Raw genomic sequence first — 24,596 nt, 5'->3', positions numbered from 1 at the left:
TCTGTAAAACTAGCCCCTTTGGATGATAATATGCAGTTAGTTCTAGATGAATTGCATTCCTCTTGAAGGATCAGCAGTTTGTGTGCACATCCTGATTCAGGTAGCAGCAGGAGCCCTAAGCAATATTTACAAGCGCTGGCTTGTAATTATCATTTTGTAGCATTTTAATAACCATTTTAGTTTTAAAGGAGGCATCAGTATGACTTGGAAAAAAAAATCAACCAAGAGTCACAAAATGGCATGGAACAGCAATCACACCCAATTAAAAAGCAAAAAGGACAACCCCTCCTCACCATAATTGATGATGGTGACGGTGATGGTTACTTGGAGTACTTGTACTTGGATGTAGTAACAATTATCCATGCTCTAGATACCTCCAAGCTAGTTCTACTGTAAAATACAAATGAAATGAAATGCAAATACTCAGTGCTGATGGGAGTCAGAAAACTTGAATAAATAAATGAGGTTGACTTAAGTTAAATTTGGAGTAGTAAAATGTAGTCAATTAATAATGTTAGTGCTCTAGCTACCAGTCTATTGTCAAATACCACTTTACAGCCCTAAGTGGTTTTACAGAATCACCATATTGCGCCCCCCCTCCAAACAATTGGCTCCTCATTTTATCCACCTCAGAAGGATAGAAGGCTGAGTCAACCCTGAGCCTGGTAAGATTCCAGCTGCCAAATTGCACTCAGCCGGCAGTCAGCAGAAGTATCCCGCAGTACTGCACTCTAACCACTGTGCTACCTTGGCTCATATTTAGATTTCAATCTATTCGGTTATTTAAACCTACTAGAGAACTTGTTCTCAAATGCATATCCGTAAAATTGGTATGTATCCAATTTCTAATGGTTCAAGTGTTAAATAAGCCGCCCCAGGTTTTCGGAGAGGAGCGGCATATAAATTTAAATAATAATAATAATAATAATAATAATAATAATAATAATAATAATAATAATAATCTGCCAGTTACACGGAAAGGGGGATTTACTGCCATTTTCTAGATCTGCTACCTTTGGCTATCCACCATTCATTTTTCATAATTTCTGAGAAGCTCCAACCAGAGATTCTCATAATGCAGGAAAATCTAAAAATTCTGTTCCGTACAAGGAAGCGTGAGTTTAGGTCAAAGATTTGTGCTTTCAATATCAACCTCTAATCAGGAAATGGACTCCCCGTGGCTCTCTTGCATTAATTTGATGAAGAACACATGTCGGCAGAGAATGCTTCTGCTAGTTTTTTAATTTATAATTAAATTTGTAATTTTTCCCATAATTCATAAAAAAAAGTAATAAATGTGAAATATCACAATACATTTAAAAGAATTGCTTCTCCTTCGAATGTTAAGAGTAGCACTGTACAGATTTTGTATGGTAAATTTGAACTTGAAAAAAATGTTTACTTACAAAAGCTTAACATTTTAAAGCCTTTAGGTTTTTACCAATAACATTGCTATTTAAATATATATATTGGCTATAAGTATAGATTTATTTAGCATGGTTAAGCACGTATAACCAATGAACCAGACTGGATTTCCACACGGCAAGATGAGATACTGGAAAAATCCACCCTGGCTAAAAAGACTATGATAAAAATAGAATCTTCAGCCTGTGAGCTTGAGAAATAAGTTAGGCCTATAATCTCCTAAAGCTGTAATTCTCAGCCTTTCCTATCTTCCCATCATTCATTCTATCAAATAACTTGGGTCCCACTATAAATAAACAGGCCTTTTTCCCAAGAATGGATGAATGAACGAACAAATGAATGTATCTCTAATCTCTCTCTCTCTATATATATATATATATATACCCACATACATACATGTATATATGTACATGGAGAGCGAGAGGCATTCCATGTTACTATCATCTGAGGTAAAATGTAAAGTTGTTCAAATTTAAAGGGCTAATTATCTGTTCCATCTGCATACTGAGGAATATTGTAAACTACAAATAGTATGCTTTTATTCGTTGAGATTAACTTTTTCACAGACACTGGTAATTTCCTAAAAGACCCGTTGTACCTACCTGAACGATCTTCTCGATGCACTGGAAGGAGAGTCCAACATGGGTATTTAACCAATCCTATTGGTAGAGACTGAGTAAAAAATTAGCATAATAATAGGTACCGCCCCCTTGCAGTCCCCCATGAGCTCAGTTTTAAAAACGAAAGGCACTTAAGAGGATAACCAACTTTTATTGAACAATTCAATAACTCATAAACCAACCCAACCTCCGGTGTCCCTGAACTTCTACTACCGGGTGGGTTTGGACTCTCCTTCCAGTGCATCGAGAAGACCGTTCAGGTAGGTACAACGGGTCTTCTCCACTGCATCTGGAAGGAGAGTCCAACATGGGATATACCAAAGATCTTAAAGCCCATGGGAGGGAGAAGGTCTAGCTAGGGACTTAGGAGAAACACAAACTCTTTGAAGAACCCTCCTGCCAAAGGCCGCTTCCGCTGAAGCAAAGGAGTCCAACTTGTAATGTCTAATAAACGTCGTAGGGGCTGCCCAGGTTGCAGCCCTACAAATGTCCTCTATCGAAGCTTGAGTAGACCAAGCCGCCGAGGTCGCCGCACTCCTGGTTGAGTGAGCTGTCAATCCTTCCGGAACTGTGTGTCCTCCAGCCTTGTAGGCCTCCGAAATACAGTCCTTAATCCAACGACTAATGGATTTTGCCGATAGTCCAAGTCCCTTCCTATATTCAGAAAACGAAATAAAAAGAGTTTCAGACTTACGGAACTCCTCCGTCCTTCTAATGTAAATCTTTAGAGCCCTTCGGACATCCACCTTATGCCACAGAAGCTCCGACGGATGACTTCCATGAGTACAGAAATCCGGGAGAATGAGTTCCTGTTTCCTGTGGAACGCCGAGTTCACCTTTGGCACAAAGGTGGGGTCCACCCGAAGGACCACCCTATCCGGGTAGAAGACACAGAGGTCAGGTCTCACAGATAGGGCCGATATCTCTGACACCCTGCGTGCAGATGTAATAGCCACAAGGAAGGCTGTCTTGATGGAAAGCAACCTAATTGGTATAGACCTCAACGGTTCAAAGGGAGGTTTAGTTAAGGCCTTAAGTACCCACGTAAGGTCCCAGGATGGAAATCTCCTGACGGGCGGGGAATGTTTATTTGTGGCTCCCTTAATAAAGTCTCTAATCCAAGCATGTTGAGCCAATGAACGAGACTCTGAGGTCTGAATCATGGTGGCTAGGGCTGCCACCTGTCTTTTTAAGGTATTAGGGGCTAGGCCACGCTCTACCCCTGCTTGTAAAAATTCCAGAACTGTGATTACAGAAGCCTCCCTAGGGTCACGTAAGTCCTTGTTGCAAAAGTTACAAAATGCTGCCCAGGTTGCCTGATAAATCCGTGAAATCGATGGGCGCCTGGCAGCCTGCATGGTATCTATGACCTTCTCTGGTAAGTCCAATTGCTTCAATTTATGCCTTTCAAGTGCCAACCTGTCAAGTGCAGCCATTGGGGATCTGGGTGTTGCAGATTCCCCTGGCTTAGCGAGAGGATCTGATCTGGGATTCTCCACGGAGGTGACACTGAAAGCTCCACCAAGTCCGCGAACCACGGGCGACGTGGCCAGTGCGGTGCTAGCAAGATCACTTCCGCTTCCTCGTGAAGAATCTTCTCCACCACCCTTGGGATGAGATTCACCGGGGGAAAGGCGTAAAGGAGGCCGGGGGGCCAAGGTGACAGTAGAGCGTTGGTCCCTTCTGCCCTTGGATCCGGGAAGCGCGTGAAGAACCGCGGGAGCTGGGTGTTCTGACTGCTGGCAAACAGGTCCACTAGGGGAACCCCGAACCTCTGGGTCAACTGATAAAACAGGTTTGGATCGAGTCGCCACTCTGACGGATCCAGAGTAGTCCTGCTGAGCCAATCCGCTGTGGAATTGCTGATCCCTGCGATATGCTCTGCGGTCAAAGATGCTAGGTGGGTCTCGGCCCAGTTGAAAAGCATCGTAGTTTCCTCCATAAGTCGTTGCGACCTTGTGCCCCCTTGGTGGTTCAGGTGAGCCCTGGTCGCTACATTGTCGGTTAAAATAAGTACGTGTTTGCCCTCCACTATGGGGGCAAAGGCTAATAGGGCTAAAAACACTGCCCTTAGTTCTAAGAAATTTATATTGACCGAAGTTAGTTCTTCCAGCGTCCACTGCCCCTGGGCCATATGTCGACCCAGATGGGCACCCCACCCGTATAAACTGGCGTCTGTGGTAAGGATGAGACGGTCCTGAGTGCGAAAGGGGGAACCTTCCTGAACTGCTTCGGTAAGCCACCACTTCAATGACTCTCTGACTCTCTTGGGTAAGTTGATAGTGACTGACCTTGGCTCTCTGAGCTGGTACAAATCGGCGAGGAGGCTGTCCCATAAATTCCAGCTGGAGTCCTTCCGAAACGGTGGCTAGCACCCACTTGTCCGAGGAAGTGAGTAGCCAGGAGGGGCTGAAGTGTTGCAGCTTCCCCCCTAGTGGTAGAGGCCCGGATGAGTCATTTGGAACGACGGAATCCCCTCTGGTTGCCTCCCCGAAAGGGCCGCCTGGATTGCTGAAAACCTCTTGGCCGATCCTGATAGGATCCGCGATCACTCCTGAACGATTGTTGGGAATATTGGTTCTGGTTAAAGCCTCTCTGCGCCTGCCCCGATCCGGTGGAAGAATCCCAACGTGGGTTCTGACGCCTTGTGTAGGGAGTAAAGCGACGGTCCTGGCGTCTATTAGACTTGAGTAGGACTTTCCTCTTGTCCTTGTCCTCAATGAGGACCTTATCCAGAATGTCTCCAAAGAGCATTGATCCCTGCAGCGGGGCTGATGCTAAGCGCCATTTCGATTTTAAGTCTGCTGGCCAATTCCTTAGCCACAATAGACGGCGTGACGACAGCGTAGTGGCCATGCCTCTACTGGCGAACTTAGCCGCATGTAGGGTAGCGTCAGCGGAAATCTCGACTGCGGCCTGCAACTTGCTTATATCTTGGCGAAGTCTGGCGTCCTCTGGGCCGAGGCGTGACTGTAGTTCCTGGAGCCACATGATAGAGGCCCTGTTGAAAAATGAGGCCGCGGCAGCCGCCCTGAAACCCCAGCCCGCCATCTGCTGGGTCTTGCGCAATAGGGTTTCCGCTTTCCTGTCCTCTGGTTTCAAACTTTCTCCCGTCTCTGACGGCACCAGGGCACTCGAGACCAGCGTGACTACCGGCTGGTCAATGGGGGGAAACTCCAGAAGTTTTTCCACCTCCTCATCGAATGTGTAAAACTTACGTTCCAAATTCGAAGGCCCCTGGGCCGCTGCGGGGTGTTGCCAAGGCTTTTTAACTCCCTCAACAAAAATGTGCGAGGCTGGGATGTGGTCAGACTCGGGTTGGGGTTCCCTTAGCAGGGAAGCTGATGTCTTGCCGGTCTCTGCTTCAGGTGTTTTTGCAGCTCCCTGCAGGTCCATCACCTGCTTTGCTTTGAAAAGTAGGGTCCGAAACAGTGCAGGTTTAAACAGGCCAACCACTGGCTGCTGCTCTGGGATGTTCTCATCCTCTGAGAACTCATACTCCTTGTCACTGTCCTCACCCAAATCTGGATCCTCCGATAGAGACCCCAATCCCGAGGGGGGTGGTACTGGCCAAAGGTTTCTTGCCTGAGTCTGTGGACGGTTCGTGTGCTGACCTGCCACGGCATTCACTCCTTGAGCATAAACATTCGCAAACATCCCCTGCAGATCTGGAGGTATGTGTTGCCATGAACCCGTCTGGGATCTCAGCCCTGCCGCCGTAGGGGTAAACGTAGCTGAAGGTGCCTGGGAACTCCGCCTTGGAGGTCCTGAAGGTTCAGGCCTGGTCCAGGACAAAGCTGGAGATGGGGCCTGTGGCAATGTCATGAATTGCCCCTCTGGAGACCAGTCACCCTCTTGAAGAGGCCCCATGTGTCCAAAGGCTGACTGTGGAGTCATAGGGTCAGGTGTGGCTGCCTGCCTCTGAGCCAATGGTACTGGCAAGGGAGAGGGGTGTAATGCAGCCTCCAATTTCTTTTCCAGCGGCTTTATGCGCTTTTCTGCCTCTTTTAAGGAGGCCACCGAGGCAGGGGACTGGGAGGACTTTGACCTTTCCTTATCCTTCCCCTTAGCCTTCTCCTTGCTCACCACTGGGGAGCTGGATTGTTCGCCACTGGGCTTGTCCTCCATTGTACTCACAGCTCTGGTGATCTAGATGAAAATTGCCCGGAAAACTGCCTCTCACCACGCTTCGTCACTGGCAGTAAAAATGGCTGCTGGTGGCCTTGTCCTTGCGGCTGCGCAGTAGAGCCGAAGCTCAATTCGCGCCTCTCAGCTGCCGGAAGCCCTTCCGTTTGGCGCCTTCGCGCTCCGTGGGGGAATCTCTCCAAGATGGCGCTGCCCAGCGTTTACGCGGGCTTTCCGCGCCCTCCCCACAAGCCTGCCGCTTATCCGGGCTCACCTAGCCCGTCCTCGGTCCTCTGGTCCAAAACGGACCTCTCGCTGGCCAGCCGCGGCGATTGCAGCTCTGGCGGCGGCGATTGCGGCTCTGGCTGTGGCGGCGGCGGCTTTTCCTCTTCGCCGCCGAACAGCTGATTGGGGCTCCGGCGCTGCCTCTGAAGCCCTCCGGGGCATCTGTCTCCTCGAGCCTCCCAGTGGGGGGGGCGGACCCCCCCACCTTCGGCTCGCAGCCCTTGTTTGACCGCTGAGGCCAGGGACTCCGGGCTGAGGTGCTCCTCTTGGGGGCAGTTCCCTCGGGGGGAAGCAGCCCCTAAGGAGATTGTTGGGGGTGTTGTCTGCTGAGGACAGAGACCCCTTCCTCCAACGCTGATCGAATCTGTGAGGAGACAAAAGAAACAAGATTAAACAGGTAAACAACAGTCAAATTCTTTTAAGCAAAACTCAGTAAGTCTCTACTCTGGGACTGAGTTTTTAAAACTGAGCTCATGGGGGACTGCAAGGGGGCGGTACCTATTATTATGCTAATTTTTTACTCAGTCTCTACCAATAGGATTGGTTAAATACCCATGTTGGACTCTCCTTCCAGATGCAGTGGAGAATTAGCACATTCTTTCTTTCTTAGAGCACACCAAAAAGCACATGCATTAAAACCCCATCGTTTTAATGGGGTTTTAATGCATTAGTTCTCCAGGTTACTTCTTGGATGTCATAAACTGCAGTTTCTCATGTTGTTCAGCAAAGGTCTTGTTCTGACTTCCCATGTTTCCCTCTAGATGCAGTTCTCATTTAATTCAGTGGAGCTTACTTACAAGGCATGTGGACATTAGATTTTACACTTAAGTGCCTTCCCGAGTGGTTTTAGTATTGCTATCTTTACTGACCTCAGTTGACCTCAAGGTCCAGGCAAGCTCTGCATTTGGCAGACTAATGGCCAACATGTGGAACCGATGTGGAATAAGCCTTGTTACAAAGCTCTACCGAGCAGTAGTGCTAACACCATTGTATGCCAGTGAGACTTGGGACAGGTACAAAGGAGACATGCTAGGCAATTGAATCACTTCCACATGACCTGCCTCCATAGAATTCTGAGGATCCAGTGACAGGATAAGGTGCCTGACACAGAAGTCCTCTGCAGAGCAGGGCTGCCCTCAATTCCCACCCTGCTGATGAAAGTCCAGAGAAGCTAGGCAAGCCATGTTGCTAGGTTGCCAGACCATCATCACATCCCTAAACAGCTCCTCTAGGATGAGCTGTCTAAAGGAAAGCCATACAAAGGCATGTTGAAAGCTTCCTTCAAGTCCCTCGATATCGGCACCACCTCGTGGGAAACCCTGGCATAAGATCGACCAACATGGAGTATGCTGATCCACCAAGGCTGCCAGACATCTGAGGCCAGAACACCCATAGCAGAAGAGAAGCGCAAAGCCAGAGCTGCAAATGCTGGGATGATGGTGCCCACACGTCTGCCCAACATGTGGCAGAACATTTCGTGCCTATATAGGCCTTACCAGCCACCTGCAGACACATCATGTACAGCCCACAACCCATTAGATGTCAAGGTCCTCTTTGAACATGACGGACGAACATCATTGCCTTTATTGAAGTGAGACCCAAACCCCAAGAGAAGAATTGGCTATAAAACCTGTTGAGATTAGTATGCTAATTTTGATGGCTTGCAAATCATGTAACATGTATAGCTAAAACCAAAGCATAATATGACCTAGTAGTACATTGTACAACATAGGACAGTCATTCAGGCTTGATACTGTAACGTATAAAAATGGCACTGCTCTCAAATATCTTACACCTGAATGAGAATAAAAAATTATGGATTCTGGAGTGATATTTAAGGGATTGCCAGAGATAGGAAATAATTTGTATCTGTTCCTTAGAGAGGAAACTTAAATTATGGCAGAATTAATAAGTTTTTGAAAAGGAGAAAGAAAAGGTGGGAGAGCAATAGAAATATTCATTAGGGTAAAAAGATAGCAGTGGCTTAATCCTAAGAAGACACTGAAAGTGCTTTCACATACAGAAAATAGACCAACAGCTTTTTCAATAATAGAAATGCAGAACTCAATTAGCCAACCACCTATATTACATACAGGAGCAAATGACAGGAATTGAGATAGTGCTTTTAAAGCTGCAAAAGATACAGAGTATGTACATATACGTACATACTGCCTTTGATGGACTAAGGTTACTAGACCCATGTATTCATAGTCCATAACTGATGATTTCCCAGCTGAAGAAAACTTCAGGTTTTACATTAAGAGGCCTCCTCTTATTTCAAAATAAGTTCAAAATTATTTGTGGAAGGCATTACTTTGTTCTCTGTATTGTTCTAAAAACTCATGGGTTCTGAAATTTACTAAATAAAATGCATTTCTGATCTTAAGACTATATCCTATTGTTCTTATTTTTATTTATTTGGTGTCTTTTGAGTCATTGCTGACTCTAGGTAACTGCCTAACCAGTCTGTGCAGTTTTCTTGGCAAAGTATTTCAAAAATAATTTTGCCATTGCCTTCTTGAAAGGGACTGGCCCAAGGTCAGAGATAGCTTCATGTCTAACCTTGGATTAAAGCTCAAGTCCCCTAATTTCTAGCCTGATCCCTTAACCATTGCACCAAACTGGTTCCACTTGCTCTTGGCTTATTTATATGGCATTTCCTGAAACTATTCCCAGGTTTTGTGCCTAATCAGAGCCATCTACAAACATTCCCAAGAATTTTCTGTGCGACTCTTTTCTGACATTTTAATGCCAGAGATCAGTTTATATGTAATGATCAATGAGAGCCATGTCAGATATTTTCAACCATCAGGTTTCATTCCCTTAAGCTGTTAAGGTTTATACTTGCTGGCAGCAACATCCTTCCCCAAATTTTATCAACAGATTTGCTGTTTTTCTTTATTTTTGCTTACTGTGCTGATTGTATTCCCAGGATAGCTTTAAAGTAAATTTAAATACCAAACTATAGTTGTTTTCTTAATCCTGGTTTTGTAGTGGGTTTTGAAGAAAACTAATATGGTATTTTTGTACTAACAGGTTGTAGCTTTTGATGCACAAAAAACCTGAGCATATAGGTTGATAGGAATAAACGCCATGAATTAAAACAAATCAGCATGAATAATCTATGTGTGGACTACATGCAGGTGTTACATCCCACCAGGATACATGTTATTTATAAACTCAATCCCTATTAATTTGCACCTTGTATCTAGAAGACATCAAGTTCCCAATTTTACTTGTACAATATATTAAGTTTACTCTTTTGTATAAAATAAACAGATTGTAATTCATATAGAATCTCAAGAATTCAGAGAGATTAAAAAGCAAGAAGGAAATAAAGGCTCTGAACATTGTTTATAATCTTAAAATGTCATAAGGTATAAAATACGGATATAAATTTTTAGAATATGGCCATATTCCACTGCTTTTATAACATTTCAGAATAAACTCCTCAAACTCATGCAGCATATTTATTCCAAGAAGTGTGCTCCATATACGTATGTTCAACTGCCATCAGTGTACTGGATAAACAAAATCACAGGTATTGGCCTAGAATATTGAGCCTAGTTCTTCATTTTGGTAACTTCAAATATAGTTTAAAGTATCAAAATAGCACTTGCTTCCATTTTGGAAGCTGGATTTGGCCGGACAAAACAAATGATTGAAAAGTTGGTTTCAGTGCTTTGTGTATGTAGTTTACTGCCCCTTTGATAGAACTGATAATTTTGAATGCATTATAAGATTACTAAGATTTGCAAAGTTATGCAGATAGAGCAAATGTCTACAACTGATATATATTAAAATTATTCTGGCTATAGTATTGCTAGCATATATTATTTTAATAGTGCAGAATTCATAAGATAGTAAATGTGGGAAGAGAAAATGCATAGTGGATTAGATAAGTGACTTTTCTCATTCATGCTACTTCAGTGCTGCTCAAATCAAGGGTAATCAATATGCAGACCCCACATGTTTTTTTTCTTGAAATGTTTATTCCAAAATCCACCCCATTGAAACAAAGTCTCCCTTCAGAGGTTGGCATCTTTTCTTCCCCCTTTCACTTGTGCCTCAGATCTGTGGTAAAATGTTTGAGGAAAGATTCTCTAAAACCGTTATTGGCAAATGATTAAAAAATGAAAAATCCCAACTAGCTTCCCTCCCCTTTAACCCCAAATATTCCCCAACCCTAAACATGTCAACTGCCAGAGCGCAAGACTTGGTTTCTTTTATCCTTAATGCTTACATTTAATTTTGAAGCACAACATTGGAGATTGACTCTAAGTTAGCAACAAAAAATATATATTTACAATTTCTTCAAACAAACAAACCAAAGAAAAGAAAAACACAAAATAACAACCAAACCCTTTTAGACAATAGTGACTTTCTTAGGGAGTTTTATTTAGGGAGCATGTTTTGTCTTCTTTTGTTTCTTTTTTAAATCACCAAGTGATTTTATATATAATTTTTCTTTCCTTTGTGTCACCACTTGCCCTCTAAAGTGATGATCAGTTTAGGCAATGAAGTTTCACCTTTAAAGTCTCTTAAGCCACAGTCATTTGAGGGCCATTTCTGAGAAGGCTGTAGAATAAAGCCTAAACTCACAATGCCCTCCCCGATCAGTCTGCTGATGCTTTTTCATCCCTCTTGCCGCAGGACGAGACTCCTCCCAGACTAATGCTCCTGTCATGCCAACTTGCTGCAGTTTAGCACTTCTCAGGCTGACCAATGCACGTGGAGAGTTATGAAGGTGCTCCCACTTTTGAGAAAACGAAAACACAAAATACCCAGAGTGTAGAAAACTCAATGTGGGAGTTATCTGGGCAGATGCACTTGAATCTCCTATTTATGGCTATTCTCACCTTCCTCTTGGAAACAAACAAACAAAAAAGCACAAAAAGATTGGTTCTACATTTTTTTTCCACAGGAGCCAATACAACAAGGCAGAAAGTTTCCACTTCTATGAAATCAGTGGGCATTTTTGCAGAAAAATTCAATTTGCAGCAAAGCTCCTGTATATTGAGGCACTCTGGAACTCATCACACTAGCATTGTCCTCTTGGCAAAGAAGCCTGCTCCTCAAATGGAAGTGAGGGGGGGGAACCCTTGGATTTCAGTAGATCTAAATGTATCTCCCTCACCCCATCCCCAATAGTGCAGGGGAAGACAGTCTTCCCCAAGGCTCAGTTGCCACAGCATTCAATGCAATTAGGCTGGGCGATTTGGAGAGATATGGGTGGATTCCTCCCCCTCCCTTATTGCTTCAGAAGCAGCAGCAAGGGTGCATTGGGTCTTCCTCCAATTCTGCAACCACTCTCCTCCTTTCCCTTGCTGCACAGACACTGGAGAGCTGCTTTTTTTTTGCCATTTGAAGATCAGAGGGGGAGGCAAGGGGGAAGGGCAGTCCAATTTGTGCTATCACTATGGGGAAGAGAGTAGAGTGCAAAGTGTGCATTCAAACCCTGACAAACTCAGATAGCTGGAAGGAGTGTCCAGTCACTCAAGCAGGGGAAAATAAAATAGGGATCCAAAATATTACCTTTCTTTCTAAAGTGCAAAAAGCTCTCTGCTGCCCAAGAGAGAAGTTCTTTGGACCGGCCATTCATTGCAAAGGAAGAGAGGCAGCTAATGGAGCATTAACCCGTCTCCCAGCTCAAGAGCCAACAGCTAGGCAGCCCCCAGGATATAGGCATTTGTTCTAGCCAGCATCTCCAAGGATGCCAATTTCAGTAGACATACGGAATAACAGAGACCATTTCTGCTGGTGTTAGAAATCCCGAAAGATGCCCCTGAAGCCTGCAGCTTTTTCTCTACACAAATGCTGCCATCTTTTCATAGCAGGAAAGGTAGAACATGCTTATCTGACACCCTCTCCCTTTTCTGGGATAATCTGGGATAAGAACACGGCTCCCTTATTCTGAAAGTTCCACCATCCCTCTCACTAGCGATGCCTGCAAGCTGAACCGAGGGCACATGGAAAGACCCTCACCACAAAACAGGCATCACTAACTGCGGACACTGCAGCTCTGAGTAATCGGCACAAAGCAGTAGCTGCCCATTCAGCTGCTGGTGAGTGAAAAAAAGGAAGCTTAGCAGAATGTGGTGGGCAAGAGCAGTTACTCTCAAGTCTTAATAAATCTGAAGACTTAGTAACAAATTGCATACCAAGAGAGTAAAGAAACAGGGAGCAGAAATGCACCTGTTTTATACTATCCAGGTCCCGTTTCCCATAATCTGATGAGGAAGTATAATCTGTTTTCATAGGATTTATGAGAAGGGGAAAAGGTGGAGAGAAAAGGTCATGTTCCCCCTGAAAAAGCGACTACAAAAAGTTAAGAGCATGTAGCTGATGAGCAAGTACCCCTACAAGAGCAATTGTCCATCTCTTCTTGCTGCCACTTACTCAACTGCCTGGTGGGATTTTCTGGTTTACAGAAGTCCCAAGTAGAGGAGGGTCATTACAATCACAATCAGGCTGGCACCTCTCCTGACTGTAGAGATGGGGTAAACTGATGGAGGATCTGCTCTCCAAGAGGGGTTGTCTGGGATCTTTCCTTCTCTTCAGTCTTTCTGTGGCAAATTTCTAGCTGATTTTTTGGATCAGCTTTTCATCTGACAGGCAATAGAGGCTGTTGATTGACAGGTCTGAAATGAAGTGCTCGCAGGCTTTGCGGGTGATTTGTTTACAACCACGCAGATCTATCAGAGTGACATTAGAGATGCGTCGCAGGTACAGCAGGGACTGGTCTGTGAGCTTATTGCAACCTGTGAAAAGTAAGACAATGTGATACACATTAATAGTAATTTCTCTATTAGTTTTTATCCTGCCTTTATTACTTTATAATTAACTTAAGGTACAAACACACATAATACTTCTTTTACACCATCTATTTTTTCCCAGAAGAACCCGGTGAGGTGAGTTAACAGAGTGACTGGCCCATAGTCACCCAGCTGGCTTTCATGCCTATTTTGGGACTAAAATTCACAGTCTCCTGGTTTCTAGGTCAGTACCCTCACCACTACACTAAACTGGCTCTCACACCCACTTCTTCAATGTGTAAAAATATTACAGAGAAGAAGAGATATAAATGCACAAGAATACTGAAGCACACATTTAAAGAATAATTCTCTATTAGCAGTTCTTAATCTTTTATATAATCTGATATCCTGATCAGTTAAGCATGTAACAGAACAGTTCTTCAAGCTGACATAATTAGCAATTAGACAAGCTATTATAGAATAAGACAAGTACTATTGAACTCTTGATCATTTTGTGAAGGATTATTTTCCTTCTGGGGTATATGACAATGTTTATTGAATGTGCAACAATCAATAAAATGCTTGTACTATATATAGCAGTGATGGAGGACCTATGTCATGGGTGCCACAGGCGGCACATGGAGCCATATCTGCTGGCACGCAACCCATTGCCTAGCCTAGCTCAACTCCAAGGTGCAGATGTGTGCTGGCCAGCTGATTTTTGGCTTGCACAGAGGCTCTAGCAGGGTGTTTTTGGCTTCCAAAGAGCCTCTGGGTGGATGGGGGAGGACGTTTTACCCTCTCCTGGCTCCAGGAAAGTCTTTGGAGCCTGGGGAGGGCGAAACATGAGCCCACTTGGCTCACCAGAAGTTGGGAAACAGGCCATTTTCGGCCTCCAGAAGGCCTCCTGGTGATGGGGGAATCTGTTTTTGCCCTCCTCAGGCATTGAATTATGGGTGTGGGCACTCGTGCATGCATGGTAGCACGCACACACATTCTTTCGGCACCCGAGGAAAGAAAGGTTCACCATCACTGATACATAGGATTTAATTTTAACATGCTACTTCAAATGCATTTATTTTAAAATATTTATAATGGAATACTATCCAAGTTCAAGTACATGCAGGGTAATTTTTACCTCTGGTGACTGTTTTGTTCTATCCATATTTACTAAAGACTGGAGGAAAAGCCTATGAAATATGGAAGATAAGCATCTCAAACTTTTATGGGATTTTGGGTTCAGAAAGGTATCATATGTTTGTGGCTTGGGAGAAAAGGTCACTATCTGCTTAAAACTGCCCTTTTTTGCAAACACAGGGCATCAAACCAGAGGTTATGCAGGTCGGTGGTTCTTGCCAGGGTAGAGTGCAGAGATGTATTTCTTTTTTCTTTTTTAAAAAAATGCAAGTGCACATACCTGCCATATTAATTTCAGTGAGTGAGTTTCGTGTGGAAGATCCCACAGCTGTTAACAGGTTGGCTGACTGGTCTGTAAGGTGATTGCAGTGACTAAGATCAAGCCGTGAGAGCGCAGGCATGTGGCGAATGATGAGCCGGAGTGTGGCGTCAGTAATATCCAGCCCGGCCAATCGGAAGTCTATCATGTTACGGAGTTTGCTGCGATTGTCTTGACCTATTGTATGATACACAATAACATTGAAAGGGCACAAAAAACAACGATTGTGTATTTCAGCCCCAAGCTTCCCCTTTTAATTCTCTTGCTCATTATCAACCTGTCTGCCACCCACAAGCTCTGCGTTTGCTTTATGCAAAGGGAAAAACAAACATACTGGGTTTATCTGATGGAGGTGTCAGCAAGTCCCGAATCTGAGGATCCTTGATTCCTACTGCCCACCGAAGATCGAGGGTCCTGAGAAGGGGGCAGGTAGAGGTACTGAGAGCAGATACTGCTGACCAGGAGCAGCCTGCCAAGATGAGGTCTTTGAGGCCTGTTGAACGATAGATAGATGTGAACATCTTTTGAATTATTTTCTGTATACATTTCCAGGGCCCTGGCTACTGGATTTCTATTTTGAACCTTCATTCCGGATTGTAAGTATGAGCCAATAGTTGACGATTGCTGAGGTCCACAGTTTAAGAACAATATCCATATTATAAGAACAATATTTCTTTGATAACTCCTTAACACTTGCCTCATAACTTGTTAAGAGTTAGGCCAATAGTTATCTTTGGGCAAGCAAAGGAATGCCGTATTATGACATTCAGAATCCTAAACTGTATTCACAAACAACCTTAGTGATCAACTATCACCGGAGATTAATCTGTTCAATGGGAAACTTTTAATGGGAGGCTATGACAGAAAGATGCATCCAGCCCGATAAAAGTACATACCTGGTAATCTGTTGATGAGCCAGGTAAGCTGTTTTCTAGAAATATTGGTCCAGCTGAGGTCAAGGCTGACTGGTTGCCTCCTGATTACACCACCAAGAGCCATGGGTGTGATGGACTTATACCTGCTTAAGTCAATCTTTGTCCACAATCTCCTATCACCACACCTATCAAATATATTGATTTAGATCAAGAACATACTTTTCTACATCACTTATATATACTTAAACAGTTGCTGACAACTCTTTCACAGCAATGTTATTATAGTGTAGTGGATCAGTATATACTCTGAAACAAAGTCCAGATATGAAAGATATAGCTTGAGATATCATATCATATGGATATAAGTAGTTTATCTTTTCTGTCTTGGTGATAGTTACCTTCCAATTCTTCACCACATATATATATTTATGCTTTTATTTTTTATATGAAAGTTAACTTTTTCTATTTACAAAGATATGTTTGGACATGGCTTTTTATAGTAGTTAGATCACTGCTGTACAAATAATCTTTCAAACAGTTCATTTGGATCTATGAAGATTTGCAGTGATTAGAACCATTTTTCTGGATAATCATTGACACATTTACTCCCTCCCAATAAGATATAAAAATATCTCATTCAAAGTATGCAGACAGAGAACTAGAAAAAAATCCAAATGATGGTTCATGCTTGCTATTTAACTTCAGCTTAACTATATAAACCAGGCATTTTTTCCACAACAAAGACACTGAAGAAGTAGGTCTAAAACTTATGCAGAGACCAAATACAGTGGTACCTTTACTTAAGAACTTAATTCATTCTGTGACCAGGTTCCTAAGTAGAAATGTTTGTAAGTAGCAATTTTTCCCATAGGAATCAATGTAAAAGCAAATAATGCATGCAAACCCATTAGGAAAGAAATAAAAGCTCGGAATTTGGTTGGTGGAGGAGGAGGAGGAAGAAGAAGGACAGTCCCTTCCCAAAGCGAAGGGGAGAGTTTCTTTTCTCTGGGTGCTGGTAGAGGTTTATTCCCTCTCCCAGCGCCCAGAGAAAGGAAAATGTTTTGTTCGCTCTGGACTGCCAAAGCCTCCTTAAGCGCCATTGAAAGGCTCCTCTGGCAGCCCAGAAAAGCCCAAGATGGCCGGGATTAAAGGGAGAATGGCAGGAAACTGGCCGGGCCTTTGTGCCTCTCTCAAATTTCCTGGGAAATTTTTCCAGGCTTGGGTTCTTAAGTAGAGGCAAACAAATCTTGAATACCCGGTTCTTATCTAGAAAAGTTCTTAAGTAGAGGCGTTTTTAAGTAGAGGTACCACTGTAATTGCATAGTAATACACACAGATTGAATATTTCAGTTGTAGAGATTTGTAATGTGAACTCATACATATTCGCAATGTATATCTACATATTCCAATATTAAGTGCTGTACACTTAAAAGCTCAGTTAGCCTTTTGGAAAGAATCAAAGCAAAGTGTTTTAAATATAATTTACTCATAGAACAGATCTTTACTTTGATATATAAATGTCTGAAGATAAAACTCAAAATGCAGGGAGTTTAAAATGTACCAGATGGCAGCTCTCTTTAGAATATTGTAACATACTTAAGTCATGCCCAGATTATGGCGTGTAAAATATTACACCAGATCAGTCCAGAATATTTGCTTCAAATGAACAAGATTCCATTTTTAGCCATTACTAGCAAAACACTTCCTTATAATCTGTACATTTATTCTTTCCCCCCAACTGTCGCTTGAGCATGGAGCCAATATATACATGCTTGACAAATATTGTGCATGAATGTATTTATTCCTTTTTGTATCCCCATTTCTGCTTATTTATACATCTGTCAGTTGAAGCCCAGCAAATACAACTTGATCTAGGTTTTTGGGATGGTATGTAAGGATTGTGTAAGACACTGTGAAAAATAAAGATGTTAACAGAAATGAGCTGTAAAAACTGCTCTGGCAGTAATTTCTGTACACTTACCATTTGTACCAGGTTTTGCATACACACATACATTCACAAAGCTCCTTGCGAGTAAGGTATCGGAAGACAGACATCCATACTTCCTTTTGCATCCAGATTTCCTCACCATCTGATGCCCTGCCCCCCTGTCCATTTAGCCTGGCTGCCCCATTTTCCTCAGCATTCTCTTCATCATCATCTGCACTTTCATCTTCCTCTTCCTCCTCTGCGAATTCTTCATCTCCACCCCGTTGGGGTGTCCTGGCTGAACTTTGGCGCATGACCACACGGGGGGAGTGTCTCAGATTAGTGGAGGCAGTGATTGCCTGCAACTTGGGTACAATTGAAGTGCCATGCACGTCTTTGGTAGGTCTTTGCAATGTGACTGTGAGATATGAACCATGAAGCTTGGCTTTTTCTACCTCCGAGAGCTCTTTCTTGCCACTAGGGTTGTTTTCCTTTTCCCGCACAACTGTGCGTTCTGTGCCCTGTAGCCGAAGCAGCTGTCGTCTCTTAAAGCGTTCATCCCGACTGGCGCCATGATGGTCACTAGGACCTGCCCCTGGAGAGGATCGTGTCACTATGCTTCGAGGTGACACGGGATCATGAATAAGCTGCAGCATTGGGGTAGGGGAGTGGGGTGGCGTAGTCAGAGGTTCCTCACAGCTACGCAAGGGGCGCAGGACTTTGGCTTGAACTGTGTCATCATCACCATCATCCATTTTCCGTTTCTATAAAGTGAATGATATTAAGTTACCATTTAAATATCAAATGGCAGGAGTTTGGGCCTTGGAATAAATACCATAGATCAGGGATAAATTACAATACTCAAAATCCCTCTCTTTTTCTTTCTATGGATGCCAAGCAGAAACCTACATTTTTTCAACTAGAAAAATAAATGAGAATAGGAAATATACAGTGATTTACTACATTAAAAGGCTAATGGTTGGCGGTCCCAGTGCGACACTTAGTGTACTAACATCTCAGCAGAGATGGAGAATTCCTCTTTGTACTTTGATACTTTAAAAAAGATCAATAATAATAACATAAAATGTGTCTTTTCCCTTAGGAAAAGTACAGGATAGCAGCATCATGTGAGATATCGAGAGCAAAAGGAGAAAAGACAGGCTGTGTCATCAGTCTTCACTTCCTGTGTGGCCCAGAAAGGAAGTAGAGATAAAGTTATGTGGATGGAACACGAAGAAAAGGAAGCACAAAGGAATTAAGGCACACTACAGCACTTGAGAGGCCTATGCTGCCTCAGTGGAAAGAGTTGCCAGTTTCTTAGTAGGAACAGCCTGCTAAGTTACCATACATAATACATACATACCATGCATAACTGTGATAGAATGTTTTGTTGCGAACATTATTTTTATCCCTTTTCCCTTAGCAAACTTGGCCCTTTCTTTCATTTTGTTTCCTTAATTTTTCCCATTGTTTCTCCTTATCTCTACTGCAGTACTTTCTTTTCTACTGCAGTAGATTTTTAATTTCCCTCCTCATCAGTCCCCACACCTTCCTGCCCTTTTTGTCTGGGATTTTTCCTGCCTTCCCTTCCTACTATTCCCAGACAAAAGGTTAAGAGTGCAAAGCACAAAATTGTTTCCTTCCTTTTCCTTTTGTAACTGGTAAATATTCATGAAAGTGATTCAAGTTGCTCTTTCACTTCTTTGACCCCCGACATATAAGTTTAATGCATTATTAAAATTGCTGTTCTTCATAAATTTGCCTTTCTAGCTTATATGATTTTCCTCTGTGAAATAAAATGGAACCAAATTGGACTTCCATCCTGGATTTCCGACCTGGATTAAACATCAGGATCTATGGATGTAATGCAAATTGCTATTTCTATTTCATATTAAATTTTGACATTTAGTTCTATGGTAGAATGACACCTTATTTGGGGAGAAGTTCAGAGACAAACATTGAAATCTATATTACTGCAGTCATCATCATTTATTTAAAACACTTCAAAACTGCCCATCTTTCTGGGTGGCTCCGAATCAAAAATTAAAAGACATATAAAATCATTTTTAAAACTATAAAAAAACCAACCAGTCAATACATAAAACATCACTAGAAAAACCTGGTGCCAATCCCCACTAATGTGCCATTATCTAATCCTCTCTCTATACTTGGGGGAAAAGCCAGGTCTTTAGAGTCTTACAGAAGGCTAAAATGATCAAAGCCTGTCAAACATCAGGGGACAAGATGCCCACAAGGTTAGGGCTGCCAAGGGTAAGACATGCTTTCTAGCTCCTATTAAGTAGGATTCCTGATCTAGCTGACCTGGTCCGACTGGTAAATATCCTTTAGTGATTCCCACAGATAACCTGGCTTCATGCCATATGGGGGTTTAAAGATTATGACCAATACCTTTATTTTCACCTGCAAATGAATTGGAAGTCAGTGCAGTTTGCACAACAGAAGTGTTATGTTGGCAAACCTATGAATCCCCATTACTATCCGCACTGCCGCATTCTGGACCAGTTGAAGCATTGTGATAATCTAGATGGGAAGTGTCCCATGACCCAAGAGTGATTGTAAGCAAAGCCTCCAGGACTAGAAAAGGGTGCAATTGGTTTGATCATGATAAATTCTTCAAGTTTTTAAGGAAAGCATATTCCAGTGTCTGTTTTCTAAATGGAATTCTAACTTCCCCGTTATTAATTTTTGAAGGATTTACTTCAGAGACTGTCTTCCATCTGTCTGTCTGGTTCAATCTGGCAGGATTAATAGACTCCAGAATTGTACCTTTTCTGTAGCAGTAGCAATAGCACTTAGACTTACATACCACTTCATAGTCCTGTTACAGCCCTCTCTGAGCGATTTACAGAGTCAGCATATTGCCCCCAACAATCTGGGTCCTCATTTTACCCACTTCGGAAGGATGGAAGGCCAAGTCAACCTTGAGATTTGAACTGCCGAATTGCAGCTAGCAATCAGCTGAAGTAGCTTGAAATACTGCACCCTAACCACTATGGCACCTCGCTACCTGTCATCTAAGATGTGGTTCCCCCTCTGAAATTCAAACAGTCCTCACTCTACTGATATTACAAAGGGTCCTCAACATATGGCCCATTGCTCAGATCTTTGGAAAGATGGCTGATGTTCCTTTGCTTCCTTTTCTTTGTTCCCATCTAGGTTTTTGCATTTCTGGTTACTTTTTAAATGTTTTTAACAATTCGTTAACCATCCAAAGTTGCTGGAACTTGAGTGTCCTATAAATTTAATTGACTCTAACCAGAATAATCTTTCTCCCACAAATCCTTTAATTCATTTGAATGAAATATATTTTCTTCTTCCAACTGGCCTCAAATTATCTCTACCGATTGCATTTTACCATATTTATGCATTTTACCATATTTAACCAAAGTTTAAAGCAATATATGCTCAAGACTGTCTATGCCATGATCCAAAATGTAACTAGGAACTTTCAATAGCATATTGTATACATGTACCAGAAGAAGCAGATGAGTGGATGTGAAAAGTAAGCCAACTATTCTTCCAGACTGAAATAAAACAATGCTTCTTTGAGTTGCTAATTTATGCAGATTAGGAAGATGCTACATTTTTTGTCAAGATTTAATTCTCCAGCAAATATTCAGGTTATGAGTCAAGACCTTCCCTTGCTGAACAATATTTCATATATAGTACATCATAATCGATGGCTCATACAAGGACTCCTTACTACTATGTTCTGAGTTACTTAGGACTGGAATGAAGAATCAGAGGGCCACCCAGAGGGCAAACATTCTCCTCTTGCAATGCTCAGAAAGGGATTACCACTTTGGATAGTTGCCACTAGAAAGATCTTTGTTGAAGGATTACCACTTTGTGGATAGTTTTCACTAGAAAGATCTTTGTTCAGGCCCAACAGCCCAACTTTGCAGTTTTTGCACTGTCACATATTTTCTATTTAATAGCTGGATGCTGATCTCTCCCTGGCAAAATATCATAACTTACTAGATTCCAGGAAGGTCATAAGATGCAACTGTGAAGCAATCTGCTTATTATAAACAATGCACAGTCTCTCTTGTGCTCATTAATAGATGCAGGTATTTTCTGCAACAATATCCAAAGCTCAGTTGCTAGAACTACTGATGCACTTTCTGCAAATTGTTCTCAATATACATAAATAAATCAAGAAACTTAAGATGGTGCACCAATCTCACCTTCCCAATCAAAAAAGCTACATGAAATATTGAGCCCCTCCACAAACAACAGTTTTCCTTGTTACTCAAGAGCAGCATACTATGCACAACCATTTTTTAAAAAGTCACTTATTTACCTGGCCTTTCTCTGCCTCATCTCCCTTGTAACACTTTGGGCATTCCCAGCAATTTGGCAATTCCTCGTTCAGCAGCCCTTCCCCATCCATCTGCAGAAGAGAGAAAATCAGCAGTAATTTCCAAGGAGACTCATGTTGGTGTTGTTTTTATTGCAAAGTAAATCAAGTTGTTGTGTGTAGGTAATTTAAAGTTCCTCACCTGTAAACAGCCAGGATGAACAATTTCATTGCAGATGCAGCACTCCATTAGTTTCTTGTCAAAATCCTGGGAATCTTCGTTCTTATCTACCTCTCCACAAAGTGCGCATGTGACAGAATGAGGCAGTCTGGGCTACAAAGTTAAAACAAATCATATCAGAAATGTCTATCTGGATTTCAACTATAGCTTTGAGTTTGGATTCAGGGATATTTTCAAAAAGAATCATCCCCTTCATTTATACAAACTGAAGTTTATTTCTTTTGAAAAGGCAACTGGCTTTTCTCCCGTAGCATCACTTACCGCCAAACATTGCCTTAAGACACAAGATTGTTTCATGCGACCAGGCCCTCCAAATTTCTTCATATCTTTGCAGTAGTGACACAGGCCACATTCACCCTGCAGGCAGGCCTTGCATTTACGACATCGCACCCGCCTCCTTCGTGCACCAGATACTATTGGAGAGACTGTGGGTCTCACAGTTGCAGGTCGTGGAGCTGGTTTCATGGTATGGGGCTTGGTGATAGGAATGGCAGGTAATCTTAACTTTGGCCGAGTCTGAAACTTGAGCTGTCAATGGGCGAAAAATGATATTAAATGTAGATTCGTAGAATACCAAAGATTCTTTTTTTTCAAAAGACCACAATGCAATAATAGGCATTCAATCACAGAAAAGCTCTAAGCATAGGAATAGAAAAAAATTATGCATGAAAAGGGAAAGGAGTTAGGAGTTTGCTCCCTAAGATAAGATGTCCAAATAACAGGATTATTTTATCATTAACTAATTCTGAGTTGTGGCAATAATTCCTAGAAATCAGCGCTTTAAAATTACTGCTGTTTACATTATCCTTAATTTTACTTTCTGCAATGCATTTCTACAGTTGTGCATTTGTAGGAATAAAAGCAGTGGCAAAAGACTGTTTCTTGGTTCTTTAATTGAAATAAGAGGCTGGATTTAACACAGTGGATTTGTATATTCAGCACAAATTTTCCAGTTATTAGAACAAACACAGAGAACCATTATTTACCTTATCCCTCTTCGGCCACTGGACAATAGGGATTCCAGTAAGTGCCAGTTTGGGGTCACTGTTAGAATACTCTTCAAGCAATAGCTATAGCAGAACAGAGAAAATAAAAATATACCTTTAAACTATGTAGAAATTTAAAATCATTCAATATACTTTTAATAATAATCTTTACAGTAACTTTCTGTAGAAACAAATAGTCCTATTTATTAAGGAAGATTTTGCATATTGCTACCCATAATCTACTTCAACAATCAAAAGCATATATCTTCAATTAAAAAAAAACCAAAAAATTGTGCAGATATATGGACTTTACAATCCAATATTTATTGTTTCTATACTATTACAATATCCAACTCATACAGAAAGGAATGCATCAGTGCTGAACTATTGTGATTAGACTTATTTTTAACCTGAAAGACAATTTGGTCATAAAATTCAACAGCAGATATTAAGGTTATTCCCCCCCTAATAATGTTGCTTTAATGTTCATCTGTCTTTCCCATATACCGTAGCACTGAATAACCTGAGTCACTAGTCTCTTGCTCAGTATTAGTAGCACGTGGCTAAAATCATAGGTGATTCTGCATCTCTGCCTAAATGTCCCCCGTTTCTGATGCTTCTGCTGTCCACCCCACATCCACCCACTCTTGATTGCCGTTTCAGATGTGCTTTATTTACTTGGGGTTACTATGGTTACATTACTGGCATTGCCTTATGCAGGGAGTGCAGTGTTTCTTGCTGCCAAGATGGAAAGAACACTGCATGGGCTGGGCTTGCTCTTGCTGGCACTTACCAATGCAAGGAATTCATATTCCCATATGAAGCTTCTGCTAGGAAATGTCTATTAATGAGAGACTTAAAAATTGCTAAGAATGAGGGGAAACCAACACTGAGACTCTAAACCAAATGTATATAATCTATCTATCTGATTAATAAGATTGCTCTAAGTAATGAACATATATGCAACAAAAGAAACTGAATTCTCCTATTCCTGAAGCTGTAATCCTGCAGACTTAACACATTTACACAATGAAAAATACAAATCTATTCAAAGATAGAATTTTGTTACCACATTTTATTTACAGATGTAGAAATAAGCAACAATTTAAGTGATGCTTAAATGCAAAGATGGAACTTCCAAAAGCAAAAACTAGAAACCAATCAGACAGAGCTATTTCCCTATGACACAGAAACTGTACATACAGTAGTGTTTTGATTTAGCCCAAAACAGTAATTCTTAAGCAGAACACTTCCCACCAAATAATGTAGAAGACAGGAAAAAGAAATGTTCCTTTTCATCCTTGGCTGAGTAGTCAACAGGAAGAAACCTCAATTTAAAATTAAAATAAAATGGCACTTTAACAACAACACAGAAACAGCAACAAAATCTGAGAACCAGTGAAATAAGCAAGCTGGTGGTTATCTGGTTCAAAGATGTAATAAAAGTATTCTTGCAACCCGCATGGATTAAAATCATACCTGTAGGTCAGAATAAAGTTGGATCACTTACATCGCTATACCGATAACACCATTTTTACTAGTGCCCATCCCAGACAGCAATTAAAGGTCAAGCACCACTA

General features: G+C 42.0%; 2 protein-coding genes across 5 annotated transcripts in view; both read right to left on the bottom strand.

Moving 5' to 3' along the window:
• Positions 1 to 2,176: 2,176 nt before the first annotated feature.
• Positions 2,177 to 6,813, bottom strand: LOC139159243 (lamina-associated polypeptide 2-like). The gene is made up of 2 exons (XM_070736590.1): positions 2,792 to 6,813; positions 2,177 to 2,699 (listed from the first exon to the last, which is right to left on the bottom strand). Exon 1 carries the CDS (start codon positions 6,171 to 6,173, stop codon positions 4,500 to 4,502), a length of 1,674 nt encoding a protein of 557 aa, XP_070592691.1. The 5' UTR covers positions 6,174 to 6,813; the 3' UTR covers positions 2,177 to 2,699; positions 2,792 to 4,499.
• Positions 6,814 to 10,737: 3,924 nt separating this feature from the next.
• The window catches only part of KDM2A (lysine demethylase 2A), a 74,571-nt gene continuing 60,712 nt past the window's right edge, over positions 10,738 to 24,596 (bottom strand). For all 4 annotated transcript variants that reach the window (XM_070727638.1, XM_070727649.1, XM_070727657.1 and 1 more), the window contains 9 exons: positions 23,017 to 23,100; positions 22,292 to 22,558; positions 21,992 to 22,123; positions 21,793 to 21,882; positions 17,523 to 18,232; positions 15,563 to 15,726; positions 15,001 to 15,159; positions 14,628 to 14,843; positions 10,738 to 13,216 (listed from right to left, as the gene is read on the bottom strand). In XM_070727638.1, the coding sequence (XP_070583739.1) occupies positions 13,035 to 13,216; positions 14,628 to 14,843; positions 15,001 to 15,159; positions 15,563 to 15,726; positions 17,523 to 18,232; positions 21,793 to 21,882; positions 21,992 to 22,123; positions 22,292 to 22,558; positions 23,017 to 23,100 (2,004 nt within the window). In that variant the 3' untranslated portion in view covers positions 10,738 to 13,034. The remainder of the gene's footprint in view (positions 13,217 to 14,627; positions 14,844 to 15,000; positions 15,160 to 15,562; positions 15,727 to 17,522; positions 18,233 to 21,792; positions 21,883 to 21,991; positions 22,124 to 22,291; positions 22,559 to 23,016; positions 23,101 to 24,596) is intronic.

The sequence above is a fragment of the Erythrolamprus reginae genome, chromosome 1 (genome assembly GCF_031021105.1).
Source record: "Erythrolamprus reginae isolate rEryReg1 chromosome 1, rEryReg1.hap1, whole genome shotgun sequence".
NCBI classification, from domain to species: domain Eukaryota; kingdom Metazoa; phylum Chordata; class Lepidosauria; order Squamata; family Dipsadidae; genus Erythrolamprus; species Erythrolamprus reginae.
Note: the sequence above shows the minus strand (reverse complement) of the source record. Positions and strands in the feature narration are given on the sequence as shown.